Genomic DNA, 18,319 nt, shown 5'->3' with positions numbered 1-18,319 from the left:
ATTCAGACCCTTTGCTCAGTATTTAGTAGAAACACCCTTTTGAGCTAATACAGCCATGAGTCTTCTTGGGAATGATGCAACAAGTTTTTCACACCTGGATTTGGAGATCCTCTGCCATTCCTCCTTGCAGATCCTCTCCAGTTCTGTCAGGTTGGATGGCAAACGTTGGTGGACAGCCATTTTTAGGTCTCTCCAGAGATGCTCAATTGGGTTTAAGTCAGGGCTCTGGCTGGGCCATTTAAGAACAGTCACAGAGTTGTTGTGAAGCCACTCCTTCGTTATTTTAGTTGTGTGCTTAGGGTCATTGTCTTGTTGGAAGGTAAACCTTCGGCCCAGTCTGAGATCCTTAGAACTCTGGAGAAGGTTTTTGTCCAGGATAGCCCTGTACTTGGCCGCATTCATCTTTCCCTCGATTGCAACCAGTCGTCCTATCCCTGCAGCTGAAAAACACCCCCACAGCATGATGCTGCCACCACCATGCTTCACTGTGGGGACTGTATTGGACAAGTGATGAGCAGTGCCTGGTTGTCTCCACACATACCGCTTAGAATTAAGGACAAAAAGTTCTCATCAGACCAGAGAATCTTATTTCTCACCATCTCAGAGTCCTTCAGGTGTCTTTTAGCAAACTCCAAGATAGAACTTTTTGGCCTTAATTCTAAGCGGTATGTGTGGAGACAACCAGGCACTGCTCATCACTTGTCCAATACAGTCCCCACAGCGAAGCATGGCGGTGGCAGCATCATGCTGTGGAGGTGTTTTTCAGCTGCAGGGACAGGACGACTGGTTGCAATCGAGGGAAAGATGAATGCGACCAAGAACAGGGATTTCCTGGACAAAAACCTTCTCCAGAGTGCTAAGGACCTCAGACTGGGCCGAAGGTTTACCTTCCAACAAGACAATGACCCTAAGCACACAGCTAAAATAACAAAGAAGTGGCTTCACAACAACTCTGTGACTGTTCTTAAATGGCCCAGCCAGAGCCCTGACTTAAACCCAATTGAGCATCTCTGGAGAGACCTAAAAATGGCTGTCCACCAATGTTTACCATCCAACCTGACAGAACTGGAGAGGATCTGCAAGGAGGAATGGCAGAGGATCCCCAAATCCAGGTGTGAAAAACTTGTTGCATTTTTCCCAAGAAGACTCATGGCTGTATTAGCTCAAAAGGGTGCTTCTACTAAATACTGAGCAAAGGGTCTGAATATTTAGGACCATGTGATATTTCAGTTTTTCTTTTTTAATAAATCTGCAACAATTTCAAAAATTCTTTTTTTTGTCTGTTAATATGGGGTGTTGTGTGTACATTAATGAGGGAAAAAATTTATTTAAATGATTTTAGCAAATGGCTGCAATATAACAAAGAGTGAACAATTGAAGGGGGTCTGAATACTTTCCGTACCCACTGTATATTTTATTGTTACATTGTGCTGTGAGGCATCTGTTATTTTCAGTTCTTTTACGTTCCAAGTAAACAAGGTGCCCAAGCTGGCTCCCCATCATTTCTTTTGAGTATTTTCCTTCCCTCAACCAACAACACTTCAAAACACCTGATGACCCCAGTTACTATCACTGATGATATGTCCACATGTATTATTTGCTGCATGTTATAAATAAATATTTCATAAAATAAATTTACATAACTGAATATCAATTTCTCTAATTACCATCTGTGGAATCTTTTAAGATTCCACAAGCACAGAATATACAAATCTAGACAGTCCTGCTGTTTTTGAAAATAACACTTTACTGTTGTGTAATACATATCCTAATAACTATAAATTAAAACTCTTTTAAATATTTTTGAAGTTGTATGAAAATTCAGATTGTCTTTCTGTTTCATTCGTATGTCTTAATTCCAAGGTCAAGTGGTCATAGTGCGATATTTTTACTTTCATAATATTTCCTAAATCATATTATAAAGAGAATAGTTCACACTCTAGTATGCGGTCCATAAATGCTGTTCAGCTTCATGTCTTTCATTTAGCAATATAGCTGTGTCATCCATCCGCTAATTTAAAACATTTACATTGCTTATCTGACAACTGAATTCCATAGCAATTTTTTTAAATATGAGAAAGAAATTTTGCAGCTAATACCTCTGTTAATCTGAAACCTGGAAGTGGAGTTATGTCATAGTTATTACTGATCCGTTGCATCAATTTTTAACATTTTTGAAAGTTTTTCCAAAGCTAAATTAATCTGCTGTAGAGTTTCAAACATCAGTTTGTCATGTAGAGTATTGAAAGCCTTGTCATCTTTCAATAATTTAAAACTTTCATCCTTGTTCAAATTATTATAATCGATCTAATCTAAGACTAATTAAATATTATTGGATACGTGACTGCTTTTTATAGTCTAAATCCATTTTGATATAATCAGTAAAACTTGGACAATTTTTCATTATAGAGTATTTCTTTGTTATCATGATGAAGTAATATGGTTGGTGTCTAAGAACTCAACTAGGGCTGTAGTACCCAGGCCAGCAGGCAAGGGATGATGGGAAACAATTAATCTGAATGGCGTTGTCTCGTTGCTATGGGAACAGTAAAGGCATTAAAGCACATACTTAACGCCGGATCGATCAGAGCCAAGAGGCTTGCAAAAGGGGAAGAGCGGCTTAATGGAATAGAACGACGCGCTGCGGAAGTGGAAAAACAGGCACGGCGGGGCCGGTGGCGGGGACTCGCGCTCCGCTCGGCCCTTATCTCGGCCGCAGTGTGCTGCGTTCTTCCATTGCTCCTGACGCTGTTCTTCGCGTCTCCTGCGATGGCTGAGGAGGAGGAGAACTGGAGGCGCTTCTTGCTCGGGGAGTGGATGTTGGGATTGTGAGTTTGTTTCTGTGTTGGTTCGGCCATATTTCTATTTGTGGAACCAGTAAATAAATGCGCACACACCATTCCGCTGGGATTCGTTTATGATTACGCTTGGAAAGCAGATTATGAGAAGGCGACTGCTCATCAATGTGTCTGTGGATATTTGTGTTGGCGATATTTTGGGAATAAGAGCTCACCCTCGCTGTTACTAATGGAGGACTCTCGGGTCGTAACTGCGACAAGCCATATGTTTTGCTTGCCGGTAGACAAAACAGCACACTACAGAAATCTCGGAATCGAGTGGCCGTGTGTTGTGCACACTGGTGTATACCTGGACACCAGCGAAGTGCACCTTGAACCGGCAATTGGTTGTACAAAACTGTACCCTTCATATCTTTGATTATGCAGTGCTGAAGTTGGTCTGGAGTATTCCAAGTGCTTTTCTTTTTATTCTTGTCTTGCAGTACACTTAAAGCAGAGAAAACGATGACAAATTTGAGAATGAGGAAGCTAATACGATTGCTTTGCCTTGAGAGAATCTTTTATTTTAAAATTCATTTAAAATGGTCAGTAAGCAGTACACATGTGGTTATATTGTTTTCTTAACTATTTTGATTTCTTTATTTAGCTGGGCAATATTGGATTGATACTATAATAAACAACACAGGTGTGTAAAATTAAACTCCTAAAAAGGTTTTAGTTGTCAATAGTTAGTTTTATTTTGATTAATGCAGTAAAATATAATTAGAATGTTTCCATCATAGCATTTTTAAGTACCAAATTGAAAAGATGTATAATCCATCCATCCGTCCATTATCCAACCCGCTATTTCCTAACTACAGGGTCACGGGGGGGTCTGCTGGAGCCAATCCCAGCCAACATGGGGCACAAGGCAGGAAACAAACCCTGGGCAGGGCGCTGGCCCACCGCAGAGATGTATAATTAATATTTAAACATTTACACAATTCATGTATACAATTGCTCTAAATCAATTTATTGTGAAAACATTTAGTCCCTGGAGCCTTCCTTCCATGTCCTGCATATTCTGATGGAATCTTTCACTCTGTTCTTCACTCACCACAGTGAACTTTGTAACTCGTGTTGTAATCCAGTTCTTTAAATATAACTAATAAATGTGTAATATTTTTTATTTATTTGGATCTTTGTTACCTAAAAGCTTCATTTGAATGATGCCCAAGCCTCTTGTTCCAGGTTGTTCATTGTAACTCAAATTCTGCATAAGAAATCAGTTTTCTAATATCGGGTCTGGCAAAAATTACCTCTTGCAATTTAGGCTCAGACAAACCCAACAGAAATACATAAAACAGGCTGCACCTTTTAATAGGGCTTTGGCAAATTCCTTTTTTAAACCAAGCTTAATATGAAGCAGTTGTAGCAACACTCAATCTGGATCCACCAAGCTAGGTCTGATGATGTTTTTGGCACCAAGCTGTCACTTTTCCTAGCTGGTTATTCCTTCTGAACCCAATGTAAATTCTTGACAGAGAAAAAATAGTTTTGTTCTGTATGTCCTATCTGCCGATACAGTAAGATTAGTAAGATACACAGAACTTTCAGGTTCCCAAATATGAACCAGCAGTACTCATTGTAGTTAATTTTTTTCCAAGAAGATTTTCAGAGTTCTTAAAGGTTTCTTTCAAATGCACCAAATGAGCAGAATGTACTGATTTATATTATTACAGTTATAACGAAGAACTCATGTCCAGCATCTTTTAGATGAGTTTATAAATTGCCTCTATTCTTCTGCATTGTAATATCTACCCAGTTTCTGCATTAGGCCACTTATGTCAGTGTAGTGAACCAAGGATCCATTTGTCTCGAAATATGTTGCAAATTAAGCTGCTCTATTTTGCTACTAAAGAGAAAACTATGTGTATGGATGTAATAAGTTTTTATCTTTTATTTGGGACCCCAGGATCTCTTACCAAATCATTAAGTTTATCCCGAGTAAATGCCTGTGTCTTATTTCTTTATCAGTACTGTACATTCTCCCTGTGAGTGAGTTTCTACAGAATTAATTATCTAGTGAAATCAATAAAAAGACAATAATTGACTTATAAAAAATAAGATTTTGTGGAAAAAAAGTTACATGGTAGAGAAAAATAGTTTCATTTCTGAATTCAGCACCCAAAGTATATACAAAGTCCATGAAATAATCACATTTTTTCAATCTATACTACTTAATTATTTACATATATTACACCTTCCAGGGTGAAGCACATATCACAGCAATGCAAACTTTGTATACAGAAAAATAAGTAATCTAATTGCCACAAAACACCAGGTCCACACATTTGTTTTCTAGCATTTGTCATACAGTGCTATCTCAAACGGATAAAAACAATGTTTTTAATATGCATTGAATCAAGTTGTGAGGAATTTGAAGTAAATGGTAGGCCAATACTGAATGAAATCAGAATATAGCACCTTCCGCCACTTTAGTCTAAATTGTCAATGAAAAATAATAGTGCTCTATTACATGTCAAGTAATTGTGACTAGGTTCTACAAAATGAGACACCAGGCAAAAATAGATAGCACAGTATCCTATTTCATAAGGATAAACTCAAACACCCTTACTCACCTTGCTGTAGAACAGGTAGCATTGTTGAAAATCATACTTTTCTTTGCATTTTCTGTCTAATCTTGAAGTATGGCTCTTCTGGGTGCCTGAGAGGTGTCATGTGACTCAAAACTGTTTAGGAAGGAGCAGGTGAACATCTTGACCTACCCAAGCATGCTGAGATCTCAGGGAATCCCTGCATAAGTTAAATGTACTCTCACTGTCCAATTTTAAAAATGCCATCAAAGCTGAAGGACTGAGTTCCAAATCAATCGACAGCCAGAATAGGAGCACTGCAGACTGCTGGATGCTTCATACTGTAAATTGTCTCACATTCACAACATGAACAGATTAACAATAAAATGTTTTTATGCATTGATTTCTAAGGGTAGTTTTCCTACTATCAGTGCATCTGGTGCTGCTAGAATGGACTCCAGCACCAGTTGAATTGGACAGATCCAGTTTTGAATTGATGGCTAAAGAGTTATTCTAATGGAGTTTACAGGTATTGTACAGGATAGTCTCTGTAGTTGAAGTACTGGTCAAGTATAGGAAGGCCAGAAACGCAGAGTCAGTGTTAAAGATAGAACCTGTAATTTCTGTGTTTTACAGATCAATGCCTTAACCACTATACTGTAGTTCCTTGCACCTGTTTTTGAATGCAGATGAAAGGCTTGTTAATGTGGAAATGCCTAAAGCTTGTTTACTTTATGTCTAATTTTCTTTATCATTTCTTTCAGTTTTCAATCTGGCACTCCCTCTTCTCGGCCATTTAAGGAGATGTGGGATAGATTTTCAGCTAAGACAACAGGAGTGAAAGTGGGCATCGTGGACATTAGTGAGAATCCAGGTATGCTGTCCATCAGCTGTGGGAGAATCTGGATGAAGGGTGACCCAAAGAGAAAGAAATTCCAGCTGCATGCACTGTTTGACCCATCCATCCATCCAGTCATCTATTTTTCTAGACCTTGGATTTCCTGGTTATGTTCACTGGGGAGTCTGAGCCTATGATGGCAGCAACAAGCACAAAGCATGGACCAGCCCTGGATATGAGGGTATGCTAGTCCATTGCAAGATCCCCTCAGTCACAGTAGGCCAATTTAGATCCATCAATAAAAGGGACTGCCCTGCTCGTCTTTGAAGGATTTTACCAATTATAAAATTAGTGGATTTTTAAAATGTTAATGAATATACTGTAAAGCAAATTTACTAAAAAATCTCAATTAAGTCACTTTCTTTATTTTTCTGCAGAACTGAGTGCCAGATTCCTTGTGACTAAATATCCAGCAATATTCCAGTGAGTATTATTCTTGGAAGCTTTTCCTATTGACAATCATTAGTCCCAAAAGCCTCTGGATTTTGCCACTCTGGCCTCCCTGACAAAGGTTTTCCTATGATCCTCTTTGCTGCATTCGACACCAAAAAATAATCAAATGTGTAAAATGTTTATCTTTCAGTCTCTTACCTTTCTAACCTCTCTCTCTATATATATATATGTATATGTAATTCCTTTCCTTCTCCTGTGCAATGCACTCTTCTCTTGTGCTTTTATTTCTGTCTTAATGATATGGTAACTTTCCAACAATGTACAGTCATTAAGAACAGTGTAGTTTACTCGGGCTCTGAGTCAATGTCACTGACCATCAGAATGGCAGTGTCAGAAGGCCATCCAGTATAATTTGGTCACCTTTTATACTTGATAGTAGTGAGCCAGCATTTGAAACAGGGCTTAGGAAACTGCTTAAGTGATGGGCCTTCTGTGCAGATTGTGTTTAAATCCTCCAAGGTTGAAACAGTGAGTTTCACATCGGTACTGAAAAGCCATGTTCACACTGAGTTGTTGAAATAAGCAAAACAAGCATGATCTCAACAAGATGTAGAATATATTCTGGACATTTTTACAGTAAAGATCTTTAGCAGTAAGACTTCCCAGAAACTGTTGTAAGACTTGTCTGAGAATTGGCTTTTAATAAGAATTTTTAGCTATCTATATTCAGTGTTCTCCCCAGAAATGTTTTCCAGCCGGGTGGCAAGAAAAAGTAGCCGGGTGGGGCGGGGAAATTTGGTGGTGTGAAAAATTTAAATGTGCACTATTTTTATTAGTTAATTATTATTAATTATTTTCCAAAGCTCAATATAACTTCTTTTTTAAGGTTTGACACTTGTGAAAGAATATTTTTATTAAATTTAAGAAGTATCCAATTCAGGATCCTAAAACCCTAACAAAAATTTTAAATAATTGTTATGACATAAACCAACAGGCACAAGTATTGTCGCTGTCAGGAAGAAAAATAAAAACATTGAAAAAAAGCGTAGGAAACCTAATGAAGAAAAATTTAAAAATATTCTTCGAAGCCAACTTGCATATGCGGAAGGTGTCTTCAGTTAAATATTTATTCTTCTTTTCTTCCTAGAGGCCCAGTTGTCTGAAGCTTTCCCATAATCAAAGTTCCCAGTATCTGGGCCCTCCAAGGAGATCACTCGTACACTGTCGTAGTGACTGTACTGCAAAGTCATCAGACAGCCATCTAGTGTCACTGGCCATTTTCAGCTTAATCTGGGGAATGTTCAGAATATTTTTAATTTCTCTTAAACCAGCCATCCTAACTGAAGAATTTTGGAAGAAATAGAACAACTGCCTTAAGATGTTCAGTTTTGTTAAATAAGGTACAGCAGCAGCTGCTTGAGCACTTGCAAGGGCCAATCAGTGTTTTTACACAGTGGCAGTTGTGCAAGAGTCCAGATGTTTTATCTCTAAGCAGTTTTGTCACACCTTTCTGTTTCCCAATCATAACAGCCGCTCAATCTGACCCTAGTCCAACCAAATTAGCAGTTTTCAAGAGTGTCCATAGTCTCACTCAGTGTGTTGATTATAGTCTCCGCTATGCAGTCAATCATATTGCGGGCTGATACAAAACTAACTCTGACCTCTTTAATGACCTGGCAAACATATTTAATGTAAATAATTAATTGTTTTACATCTGAGATATCTGTGGTTTCATCACACAGAATGCTGAAAAACTTTTCTGTGTGTATATTTTTCAGTATGTTAGATTTTATTTCTGATGCTAAGAAATCCAGCAGCTCTTGCATTATTCTGCATTCTGCTATTATAACTGCCGCTCTGCTCCCGCTATTAGCATGTACAGCCCCCTCTCGCCCGCCCACCTCTCCATACTCCTTGCCACCGTATTAAGCTGCTACACCCCCGCTATTACCATGTTCAGCCCGCTCTCAAAACCCCACCTCCCCAAACTCTTTGCTTGTGAACTCTGCTCCACCTTGACACCCGCTATTTGCTTTAGCAGTATTTGCCCACCTGCCCGCTCGTCCCTTGCCATCTCTGCAGATCATTAGATCTGCCTGTGCCTGCAGATTTTCGCATGTCATCTCACAATGTCATGCGAGATGACAGCCGGGCGCTCAACTAAATTAGCCTGGGCGGAGCGCCCGGCTAAAAGACGCTAGGGAGAACACTGTATATTCTACACTCGCCTAAAGGATTATTAGGAACACCATACTAATACGGTGTTTGACCCCCTTTCGCCTTCAGAACTGCCTTAATTCTTGATTCATTCATTCATTCAACAAGGTGCTGAAAGCATTCTTTAGAAATGTTGGCCCATATTGATAGGATAGCATCTTGCAGTTGATGGAGATTTTTTGGATGCACATCCAGGGCACGAAGCTCCCGTTCCACCACATCCCAAAGATGCTCTATTGGGTTGAGATCTGGTGACTGTGGGGGCCATTTTAGTACAGTGAACTCATTGTCATGTTCAAGAAACCAATTTGAAATGATTCGAGCTTTGTGACATGGTGCATTATCTTGTTGGAAGTAGCCATCAGAGGATGGGTACATGGTGGTCATGAAGGGATGGACATGGTCAGAAACAATGCTCAGGTAGCCCGTGGCATTTAAACAATGCCCAATTGGCACTAAGGGGCCTAAAGTGTGCCAAGAAAACATCCCCCACACCATTACACCACCACCACCAGCCTGCACAGTGGTAACAAGGCATGATGGATCCATGTTCTCATTCTGTTTACGCCAAATTCTGACTCTACCATTTGAATGTCTCAACAGAAATCGAGACTCATCAGACCAGGCAACATTTTTCCACTCTTCAACTGTCCAATTTTGGTGAGCTCGTACAAATTGTAGCCTCTTTTTCCTATTTGTAGTGGAGATGAGTGGTACCCGGTGGGGTCTTCTGCTGTTGTAGGCCATCCGCCTCAAGGTTGTGCGTGTTGTGGCTTCACAAATACTTTGCTGCATACCTCGGTTGTAACGAGTGGTTATTTCAGTCAAAGTTGCTCTTCTATCAGCTTGAATCAGTCGGACCATTCTCCTCTGACCTCTAGCATCAACAAGGCATTTTCGCCCACAGGACTGCCGCATACTGGATGATTTTCCCTTTTCACACCATTCTTTGTAAACCCTAGAAATGGTCGTGCGTGAAAATCCCAGTAACTGAGCAGATTGTGAAATACTCAGACCGGCCCGTCTGGCACCAACAACCATGCCACACTCAAAATTGCTTAAATCACCTTTCTTTCCCATTCTGACATTCAGTTTGGAGTTCAGGAGATTGTCTTGACCAGGACCACACCCCTAAATGCATTGAAGCAACTGCCATGTGATTGGTTGATTAGATAATTGCATTAATGAGAAATTGAACAGGTGTTCCTAATAATCCTTTAGGTGAGTGTATTTGTACAGTCTTGACATCGCATGCATTCTTCATCAAGACTTCTTGATACCAGTTAATTAAAGTGTCAGTCTCTTTTTCTCCAAAAGTGGTTAAATTGTCTGGCCATGAATCATGATATAAGATTGAGTAGCAATGAATGATCTCAGACCTGTGCTGGCTTCCTTGCTATATTACTCCTCATATTTTCAAACTGGCTTTCCACTTTCTTGACTGCATCTGTTTTTTCAACATGCAATTGAAGGTTATTTCTAAAGTTAGTGAGACTTCCAGCTTTGAGCTGAATATTCTGAAGGATAATCCCTGTATTGGAACTACTCACTGACTCTCCCTGCTTTTTAGTTTTCAGCCTGTCTGAGATCTGTGCGTTATCCTAGTGTACCACATTTTTATGCTGAACAAGTGATTCTAGGCCAATTTGCATCAGAAACTCCTGCAACTTTCCATTCTTTAATGGTCTATCTAATGTCCCCTTGATTGCGAGAACACAACTGTGCTATAGTTTAATGCAAAATCAAAGAAGGCAGGTGGCATTCCTTTCTACAGCTCTGCTCCAGCCATGGAAATAAGTGCCCCAACCCTAGTGGATGAGACCGAAGGCCATAGTAGACATGAAAGCGATATATTTTTAAAATGCATTTGTTTTTTTGTTTTTTTTTTTTATTTATATATTAATTTTATTACAATCAATACATAGCAATCAAGTTTTTACAAAAAAAAAAAAAGAATTATGCTAAGAACAGATCGATCCCCACCCTTGAGAGAGAGAGCAAGCCAAACGGTGTAAAATTTAAGGCTTTTAAAAATACCTAAACCTAGAGTAAACAAATACTCTGTGCTTTATAAAATCATTTCAAAATATTACTGATTAGATCCTGCCATGTTTTGAAAAAAGTCTGCACAGATCCTCTAACTGAGTGTTTGATTTTTTCCAATTTTAAATAATATAACACATCAGTTTCCCACTGACTTAAAAGAGGAGAGTTTGGGTTCTTCCAGTTTATCAGAATAAGTCTGCGTGCCAACAGTGTAGTAAATGCAATCACAATTTGTTTGTCCTTCTCCACTTTAAGCCCCTCTGGAAGAACTTTAAAATGCATTTGTAAGTATTTTAGCAGTCCAATGTTCATTTTGTAAGCAGCTGGGGCAATAAGTGTCCCTTTCAGTGGATAAGACAAATATGCACAATAGAGAAAAAAGTGACAAAAGCCTTCCTAGATTCGTATAAATAGATTTAGCTCAGTTGTAGCTGTCCAGTGTTCATTTTGTAAATAGAAGAGCATTTCAATAACAAAGGCTCAACTGTGGAAATGATTGTCCCCTAATGTGGATGGGATACAGGGGCAAATTAAACATGATATTGATATAGAAGGCTGTCTACAGTCTTTTAGAATACATTTTGAACAATTTCAGCTTAACAGTGTTCATTTTGCAAGCAGCTTACAGGGGCACACGTTTGTACAGCAAGGCTCAGCTATGGAAATGAGTGCCCTCTCTGGTGGAAAGGATGGAGGGGCATGGTAGATATGGACATGTTATATAAGACTGTCTGATAGCCTTATTAAAGACACTGTACACAATTTTAACTACACAGTGCTCACAGTTTGATCAGTTTTAATCTACCATGATCAACTGTGCATGTAATATGCAGGAAAAAGAGTTTCACAGGATAAATGACACCTGCTGTGAAATTGAGATCCTCCTCCAATTTTAAGGTTGATCATGACAGGCAAGAGATTTTTTTTTTGTTTGAATTTAAACAATTTCATTCACATGGTGAAATTTGAGTTCCACAACAAATCTTTTTCCATGAAAAATGTTTTATTCTCTCTCTCCCCTACCCCCCCAGAAAAAAACTACCTGAGTAAATATTTAAAATCAAGGCACCATGTATGGCATGATAGTGGATTAATACATTTATTTTAATGATTTGTCTTTACAATGTCTTTGCACAGAGTTCTTGGGTGTCAAGTAATGAATTATTTATTATAATTTTTACTGTTATTATTTTTTACAAAATCCTGTTCTTATGTTTCTTTGTTGATGAGCTCCCGTTGAAGAATTTCTTGGTAACAGAACATATAGTGTGGACACCATAATGACTATCTAAGTGACATAATCAGTACCATTTAAGCAAAGTTTACCGCCCGCCATCAATTACGCAGCACCATAGTAAAACAACATTAACATGTAATATACCTGCAGCTTTACTATGCAGACTTCATGACATCGCTGTGCAAGAGGAAACTGCATAAACATGATAATCACCAAAGTCTATTTTTTTCACATTTGTGACCTTGTTAGTCGCAGTCTGGAGCCCTGATTATTGATTACATTTGTTGTGAGTGCCTTAACCAAATCAGCCAAATGGAATATGCAAACAGAACACTTCTGTAGCTTAATTCAGCTGTTTAGCATGAGCATATCTAAAAAACTAAAAAGCAACCAAGAGCAAGAGATGCTGTAGGTGTTTTGCTGGAGCAGGAGTACAGGTAGATTCTGCTTATTTTGTCTGGCTCATGATCCAAAAGAATAAGCACTGCTGCTTCAGTTGTTTGCTCCTGTGGCCTCTTTGCATATAGGATAAGCCCTGTGTCCTTCCATATACTGTAGGTGAGGCACATTTACTAGAAATATGCTGTTGGATTTGACAAGAAGGTTAGTGCAGTGACTTTGACAGTCTCTAGATTATCCAGACAAGCCAGATGATTTAGTTGTGGCGTGTACTGAATTGCCAAATGATGCATCACCTTCCTTGACCAACTAAAGGCGCAGAGAGGTTATACTTTCCTTTTATAGCTTTGTGTGTATATACAGTATATATGCGTTTGTTCTTGCATGTTATTGCTAATACATTTTATTGTTGTTTTTTTTCTGTGTTGATCCATTTCAGAATCTGTGACCTTTTAGTAACTGTGGAATTTGATCATGAAGCATTGATGATTTTCTATATCTACAAATTAAATTTGATGATTTAGGTTAATTCAGTCAATGCAGCCACTGGTTCTTTGAACACAATGCCAAATTAGACTATACAAAGAACCATACAGAGATATCCATCTCAAGACTTGAAATGGTTAACCATCCCTGATGAATGTGTCTTCATAAAAAGGAAGATGATTTTATAACCTGTAACATCTAGTGTTGCTTTTAGTGTAAGGAGAATGCATTAATGTAGTAGCCACAGCCAGGTGGTATATTGCCTACTAAATTACTTACATTATTCCTAGAAGGTTAAATAGTAGGGAACTCTTAGCTGTACAGGCTGTATAGCAACAGTTATCTTCAACCTGCAGTCCACTATATGTCAACAACAATTTATTTCTCGTATAACCTAAAATCACAAGGACTGGCGCAGTGGGCTTTAACAGGCCCTGCCTTTTGACAGCACCACATTCTTGACTCCCTAAGAAAAAAAAGAAAAAACTCCTAAAAAATACCCTTCTATGGAAAAAGAAATGGAAGAAATCTTGGGAAAGGCAATTCAGAGAGAGACCCCTTTTCAGGTAGGTTGGATGTACAATGGGTGTCAAAAAATGGAGTAAATACGATACACAAAATAAAACACAAGTAATCCTCCTCCGAGAGTTGGATGGCTTATCTATCATTGCCACCTCAAGAATACAATACAGTATTACTGTGTAATAGTTCAATAGTAATAGTTGAAACTACAAAGCAAAATGCAAGAATATATTACTCATTCATTTCACTAAGTATAGCTGAGTTCTGGAGACCTCCGCCAACAAGCTGCCTCCACCTTACTTGCCATTCCACAATTGAGTCAGTGCTGAGCCAGACAGTCTGATGAAAGGACCCTTCTACTCCATGATTCCAGTACACTTTTATCAGAGATGACTTTTCCATAGGCAGTCAAACAACTTGACAGTAGAGCAGTGACACCAAGTGTCACATGTGAGTATTGAGAAAAGAAACCGAGTAGGTGGGTGTTAGTAACAGTTTATAAATATATTACTTATATTTTAGTACTAATGACTAATGCCAGAAATGCAGCATGCACAGTGTAAAAGGAAGCGACTCGACACGCATAGAAAAAGGTTTGGGGCAGCCACCCGTATAATATTCCTAGCTGCAAAGGATTCTTTTAAGTTCAGTTAATGATGATGATAGTACGGAGTCCAAAACAGAACTGGTGAAGGTTTGAAAAGATGGCGGTTTTAAATGGTCAGACGGGAAGTGATGTATGTTAACTGGAAGTGATGTAGGTTGACCGGAAGTGATGTTTCTCTAACATCAGCCTGGGAGCCGGGACCGGAAGTGACACTCTTCTGGGCGCCGGAACTGGAAGTGACGTTCTTCTAGGCGCCAGAACTGGAAGTGACGTTCTTCTAGGCGCTGGAACTGGAAGTGGTGTTCTTAGTGACGTTCTTGATTCAGATAGGTTTTCCCACGGCTGGTCTGTAGAGATAGCAGGAGAAGGTTTAATGCACCCCGCCCTCCCCTGGCCTGGAATTAACTTTACTTGGTCCACAACAGCTAATCAGCAGCTCTACCCATGGTATGCCTAAATGGCGAGTCTTTAGCCAGGATTTAAAAGCTGAGACTGAAGGGACACCTCTTATAGTAGCAGGCAGACAATTCCACATCTTCGGGGCCCTGTAAACTAAAAGCTTGACTTCCCACAATTATTTTAGTAATTCTTGGACTCGTAAGCAAACTGGTATCTTGAGTTCCTAATGTGCGCTAGGGTTTATAAGTAATGATAAATTCAGTAAGCAGGACCTTGGCCCTTTTAAGAGGTTATATAATAAAAGGAGGATTTTGAAATCTGCCTTAAACTTAGAATTTAAGAACTGGAGTTATGTGTTTGTTTGCAGAAGCATTCCGAATTAACTGAAAGCTGTATAAAGAACAATTTCAATGGCCAGTGAACACTGCATTGTAGTGGTCAATCCTACCTTTTTCAGTATCCTGCATATTTAGAAAACTCCTTTATTTTCCAAAAGTTATAGGATAGAAAAAAATATGTTTTGTAATGTGTGCTTTAAATGACATGCTAGTGTCAAAGATAAAGCCTAGATTGCAGGGTAATTCCAACTGAGTTAAATAATGACAAAACATTGTGGCAATCAGATCATTCCCTCCAATAATTAACACGTATATTTTGTTTGTGGTCAAAGACAAGTAGTTCTCATTCATCCGCTCACTAACACATCTAATTAAGGACATTGGAGAAACATCATTTGATTTAAAAGAAAGGTATAACTGGGTGTCATCTGTATTAGATTGAAAATTATTTCTAAGTTTTCTGATGATAGATCCCAATGGAAGCATGTAAAATGAAAACAGTTAAGGTCCCAGAACTGAGCCCTGCGGTATACCATATCTTAGTTCTGTGTATAATAATGGAGTTCTTTTGGCACGCTTCTGTACATACTGGAAATGATTTAAATAAATACGAATTAAACCAAGCAAGGACTTACACTGTTATGTGTAAGGTGAGAGTAAAGCTGATTGGCAACTACTTTTTCAAGTACAAACCGGATTCCAGAAAAGTTGGGACACTAAACAAATTGTGAATAAAAACTGAATGCAATGATGTGGAGATGGCAAATGTCAATATTTTATTTGTAATAGAATGTAGATTACAGATCAAACGTTTAATCCGAGTAAATGTATCATTTTAAAGGAAAAATATGTTGATTCAAAATTTCACGGTGTCAACAAATCCCAAAAAAGTTGGGACAAGTAGCAATAAGAGGCTGGAAAAAGTAAATTTGAGCATAACGAAGAGCTGGAAGACCAATAAACACTAATTAGGTCAATTGGCAAGATGATTGGGTATAAAAAGAGCTTCTCAGAGTGGCAGTGTCTCTCAGAAGCCAAGATGGGTAGAGGATCACCAATTCCCACGATGTTGCGCAGAAAGATAGTGGAGCAATATCAGAAAGGTGTTACCCAGCGAAAAATTGCAAAGACTTTGCATCTATCATCATCAACTGTGCATAACATCATCCGAAGATTCAGAGAATCTGGAACAATCTCTGTGCGTAAAGGTCAAGGCCGTAAAACCATACTGGATGCCCGTGATCTCCAGGCCCTTAAACGACACTGCACCACAAACAGGAATGCTACTGTAAAGGAAATCACAGAATGGGCTCAGGAATACTTCCAGAAACCATTGTCAGTGAACACAATCCACCGTGCCATCCGCCGTTGCCAGCTGAAACTCTACAGTGCAAAGAAGAAGCCATTTCTAAGCAAGATCCACAAGCTCAAGCATTGTCACTGGGCCAGGGATCATTTAAAATGGAGTGTGGCAAAATGGAAGACTGTTCTGTGGTCAGACGAGTCACGATTCGAAGTTCTTTGTGGAAATCTGGGACGCCATGTCATCCGGACCAAAGAGGACAAGGACAACCCAAGTTGTTATCAACGCTCAGTTCAGAAGCCTGCATCTCTGATGGTATGGGGTTGCATGAGTGCATGTGGCATGGGCAGCTTGCATGTCTGGAAAGGCACCATCAATGCAGAAAAATATATTCAGGTTCTAGAACAACATATGCTCCCATCCAGACGTCATCTCTTTCGGGAAGACCCTGCATTTTTCAACAAGATAATGCCAGACCACATTCTGCATCAATCACAACATCATGGCTGCGTAGGAGAAGGATCCGGGTACTGAAATGGCCAGTCTGCAGTCCAGATCTTTCACCTATAGAGAACATTTGGCGCATCATGAAGAGGAAGGTGCGACAAAGAAGGCCCAAGACAATTAAACAGTTAGAGGCCTGTATTAGACAATAATGGGAGAGCATTCCTATTTCTAAACTTGAGAAACTGGTCTCCTCGGTCCCCAGACGTCTGTTGAGTGTTGTAAGAAGGAGGGGAGATGCCACACAGTGGTGAAAATGGCCTTGTCCCAACTTTTTTGGGATTTGTTGACACCATGAAATTCTGAATCAACATATTTTCCCCTTAAAATGATACATTTTCTCAGTTTAAACTTTTGTTCCGTGATTTATGTTCTATTCTGAATAAAATATTAGAAGTTGGCACCTCCACATCATTGCATTCAGTTTTTATTCACGATTTGTATAGTGTCCCAACTTTTTTGGAATCCGGTTTGTATTTTAGAGAGTAAGGGTAAATTTGAAATGGGTCTACAGTATAATTATTAAGTGTTTGTGGGTCTTGGTCTGACTTTTTATGTAATGCTTTGATGACTGACACTTTTAGTGCATCAGGTACTGTGCCATACAATAATGTGCTATTGATAGTGCTAAGTATAGTACTGCAAGAACATCCATTGCACTTTTACTAGTTTTGCTGGTAATGGATCTAGATAACAAGTAGTAGGTTTCATTTTAGAAATTAAAGTTAAGACTTTCTGTTCTGTTACAGGATTAAGATTTGTAAACTGTTGAATGCAAGGCGAGACATGGTATGACAAGCTAGTATGAGACCTAGGATCTTATATTTTTGATTTTCTCATTAAAGAACTTCATAAAGTCTGTACTACAAATGTCTGTTGGTATTTTGTTTGCACTGTGGTTCTGAATTCCCATTGGTTAAATTAGTCACTGATCTTAAGAGAATACTAGGATTATTATTATTATTTTAGAATAGTAGTCTGTGTGGGCCTTAAAGAGTTTTTTTTTGTTTTTGTTTTTTTTAACACTCTCTGTCCATGTAGTTCAAAAGACCTATAGCTTTGTTGTTGTTGTTTTCATTCTGCGCTCCAGTTTTGAACACTCTAATTTAAGGGCTTGAGTGTTCTTATTAAACCAGGGTTAGTTTCTTTGCACATTTGATTACATTTGTTTTAAGGGGAGCCACTACGTCCAAAGTCTCTCACAAGGTCATATTATAAGTGGATGTTAGCTGATCTATATTATTTTTTATGATTACTCTTGACTTACTCAAAATATCTGTAAATTTTGAAGCTGAGTTGCAGTCTAGATGTTGTACTGTTGTTGTCTTATTCTGTGACTGTAATTGGTAAGAGCTGAACCAAATCAAGTGTAATAAAGTAGTGTTCAAAAAAAGCATACATTTAATGGAGTAATGTTTAAATTTAGAAATTCAACTCTGAGTTATAATTAAATCTAATGTGTGGTTATGATTATGAGTTGAACCATTGACAATCTGACAAATTCTACTGAATTTAACAAATAAGTAAAATATTTGCTAAAAGTGTCATTTTCCTCATCATTGTATACATTAAAATCCCCCATCAACACTACATGAT

At 38.7% G+C, this 18,319-nt stretch overlaps 1 protein-coding gene across 3 annotated transcripts in view; it reads left to right on the top strand.

Moving 5' to 3' along the window:
• Positions 1–2,497: 2,497 nt before the first annotated feature.
• Positions 2,498–18,319, top strand: part of LOC120515869 (thioredoxin-related transmembrane protein 1-like) — a 32,863-nt gene continuing 17,041 nt past the window's right edge. The window contains exons 1-3 of one of the 3 annotated variants that reach the window (XM_039737216.1): positions 2,498–2,828; positions 6,139–6,248; positions 6,650–6,695. In XM_039737216.1, the coding sequence (XP_039593150.1) occupies positions 2,539–2,828; positions 6,139–6,248; positions 6,650–6,695 (446 nt within the window). In that variant the 5' untranslated portion in view covers positions 2,498–2,538. The other 2 variants (XM_039737217.1, XM_039737218.1) reach the window with 2 other exon arrangements.

This window comes from Polypterus senegalus, chromosome 15, assembly GCF_016835505.1.
Source record: "Polypterus senegalus isolate Bchr_013 chromosome 15, ASM1683550v1, whole genome shotgun sequence".
NCBI classification, from domain to species: domain Eukaryota; kingdom Metazoa; phylum Chordata; class Cladistia; order Polypteriformes; family Polypteridae; genus Polypterus; species Polypterus senegalus.
Note: the sequence above shows the minus strand (reverse complement) of the source record. Positions and strands in the feature narration are given on the sequence as shown.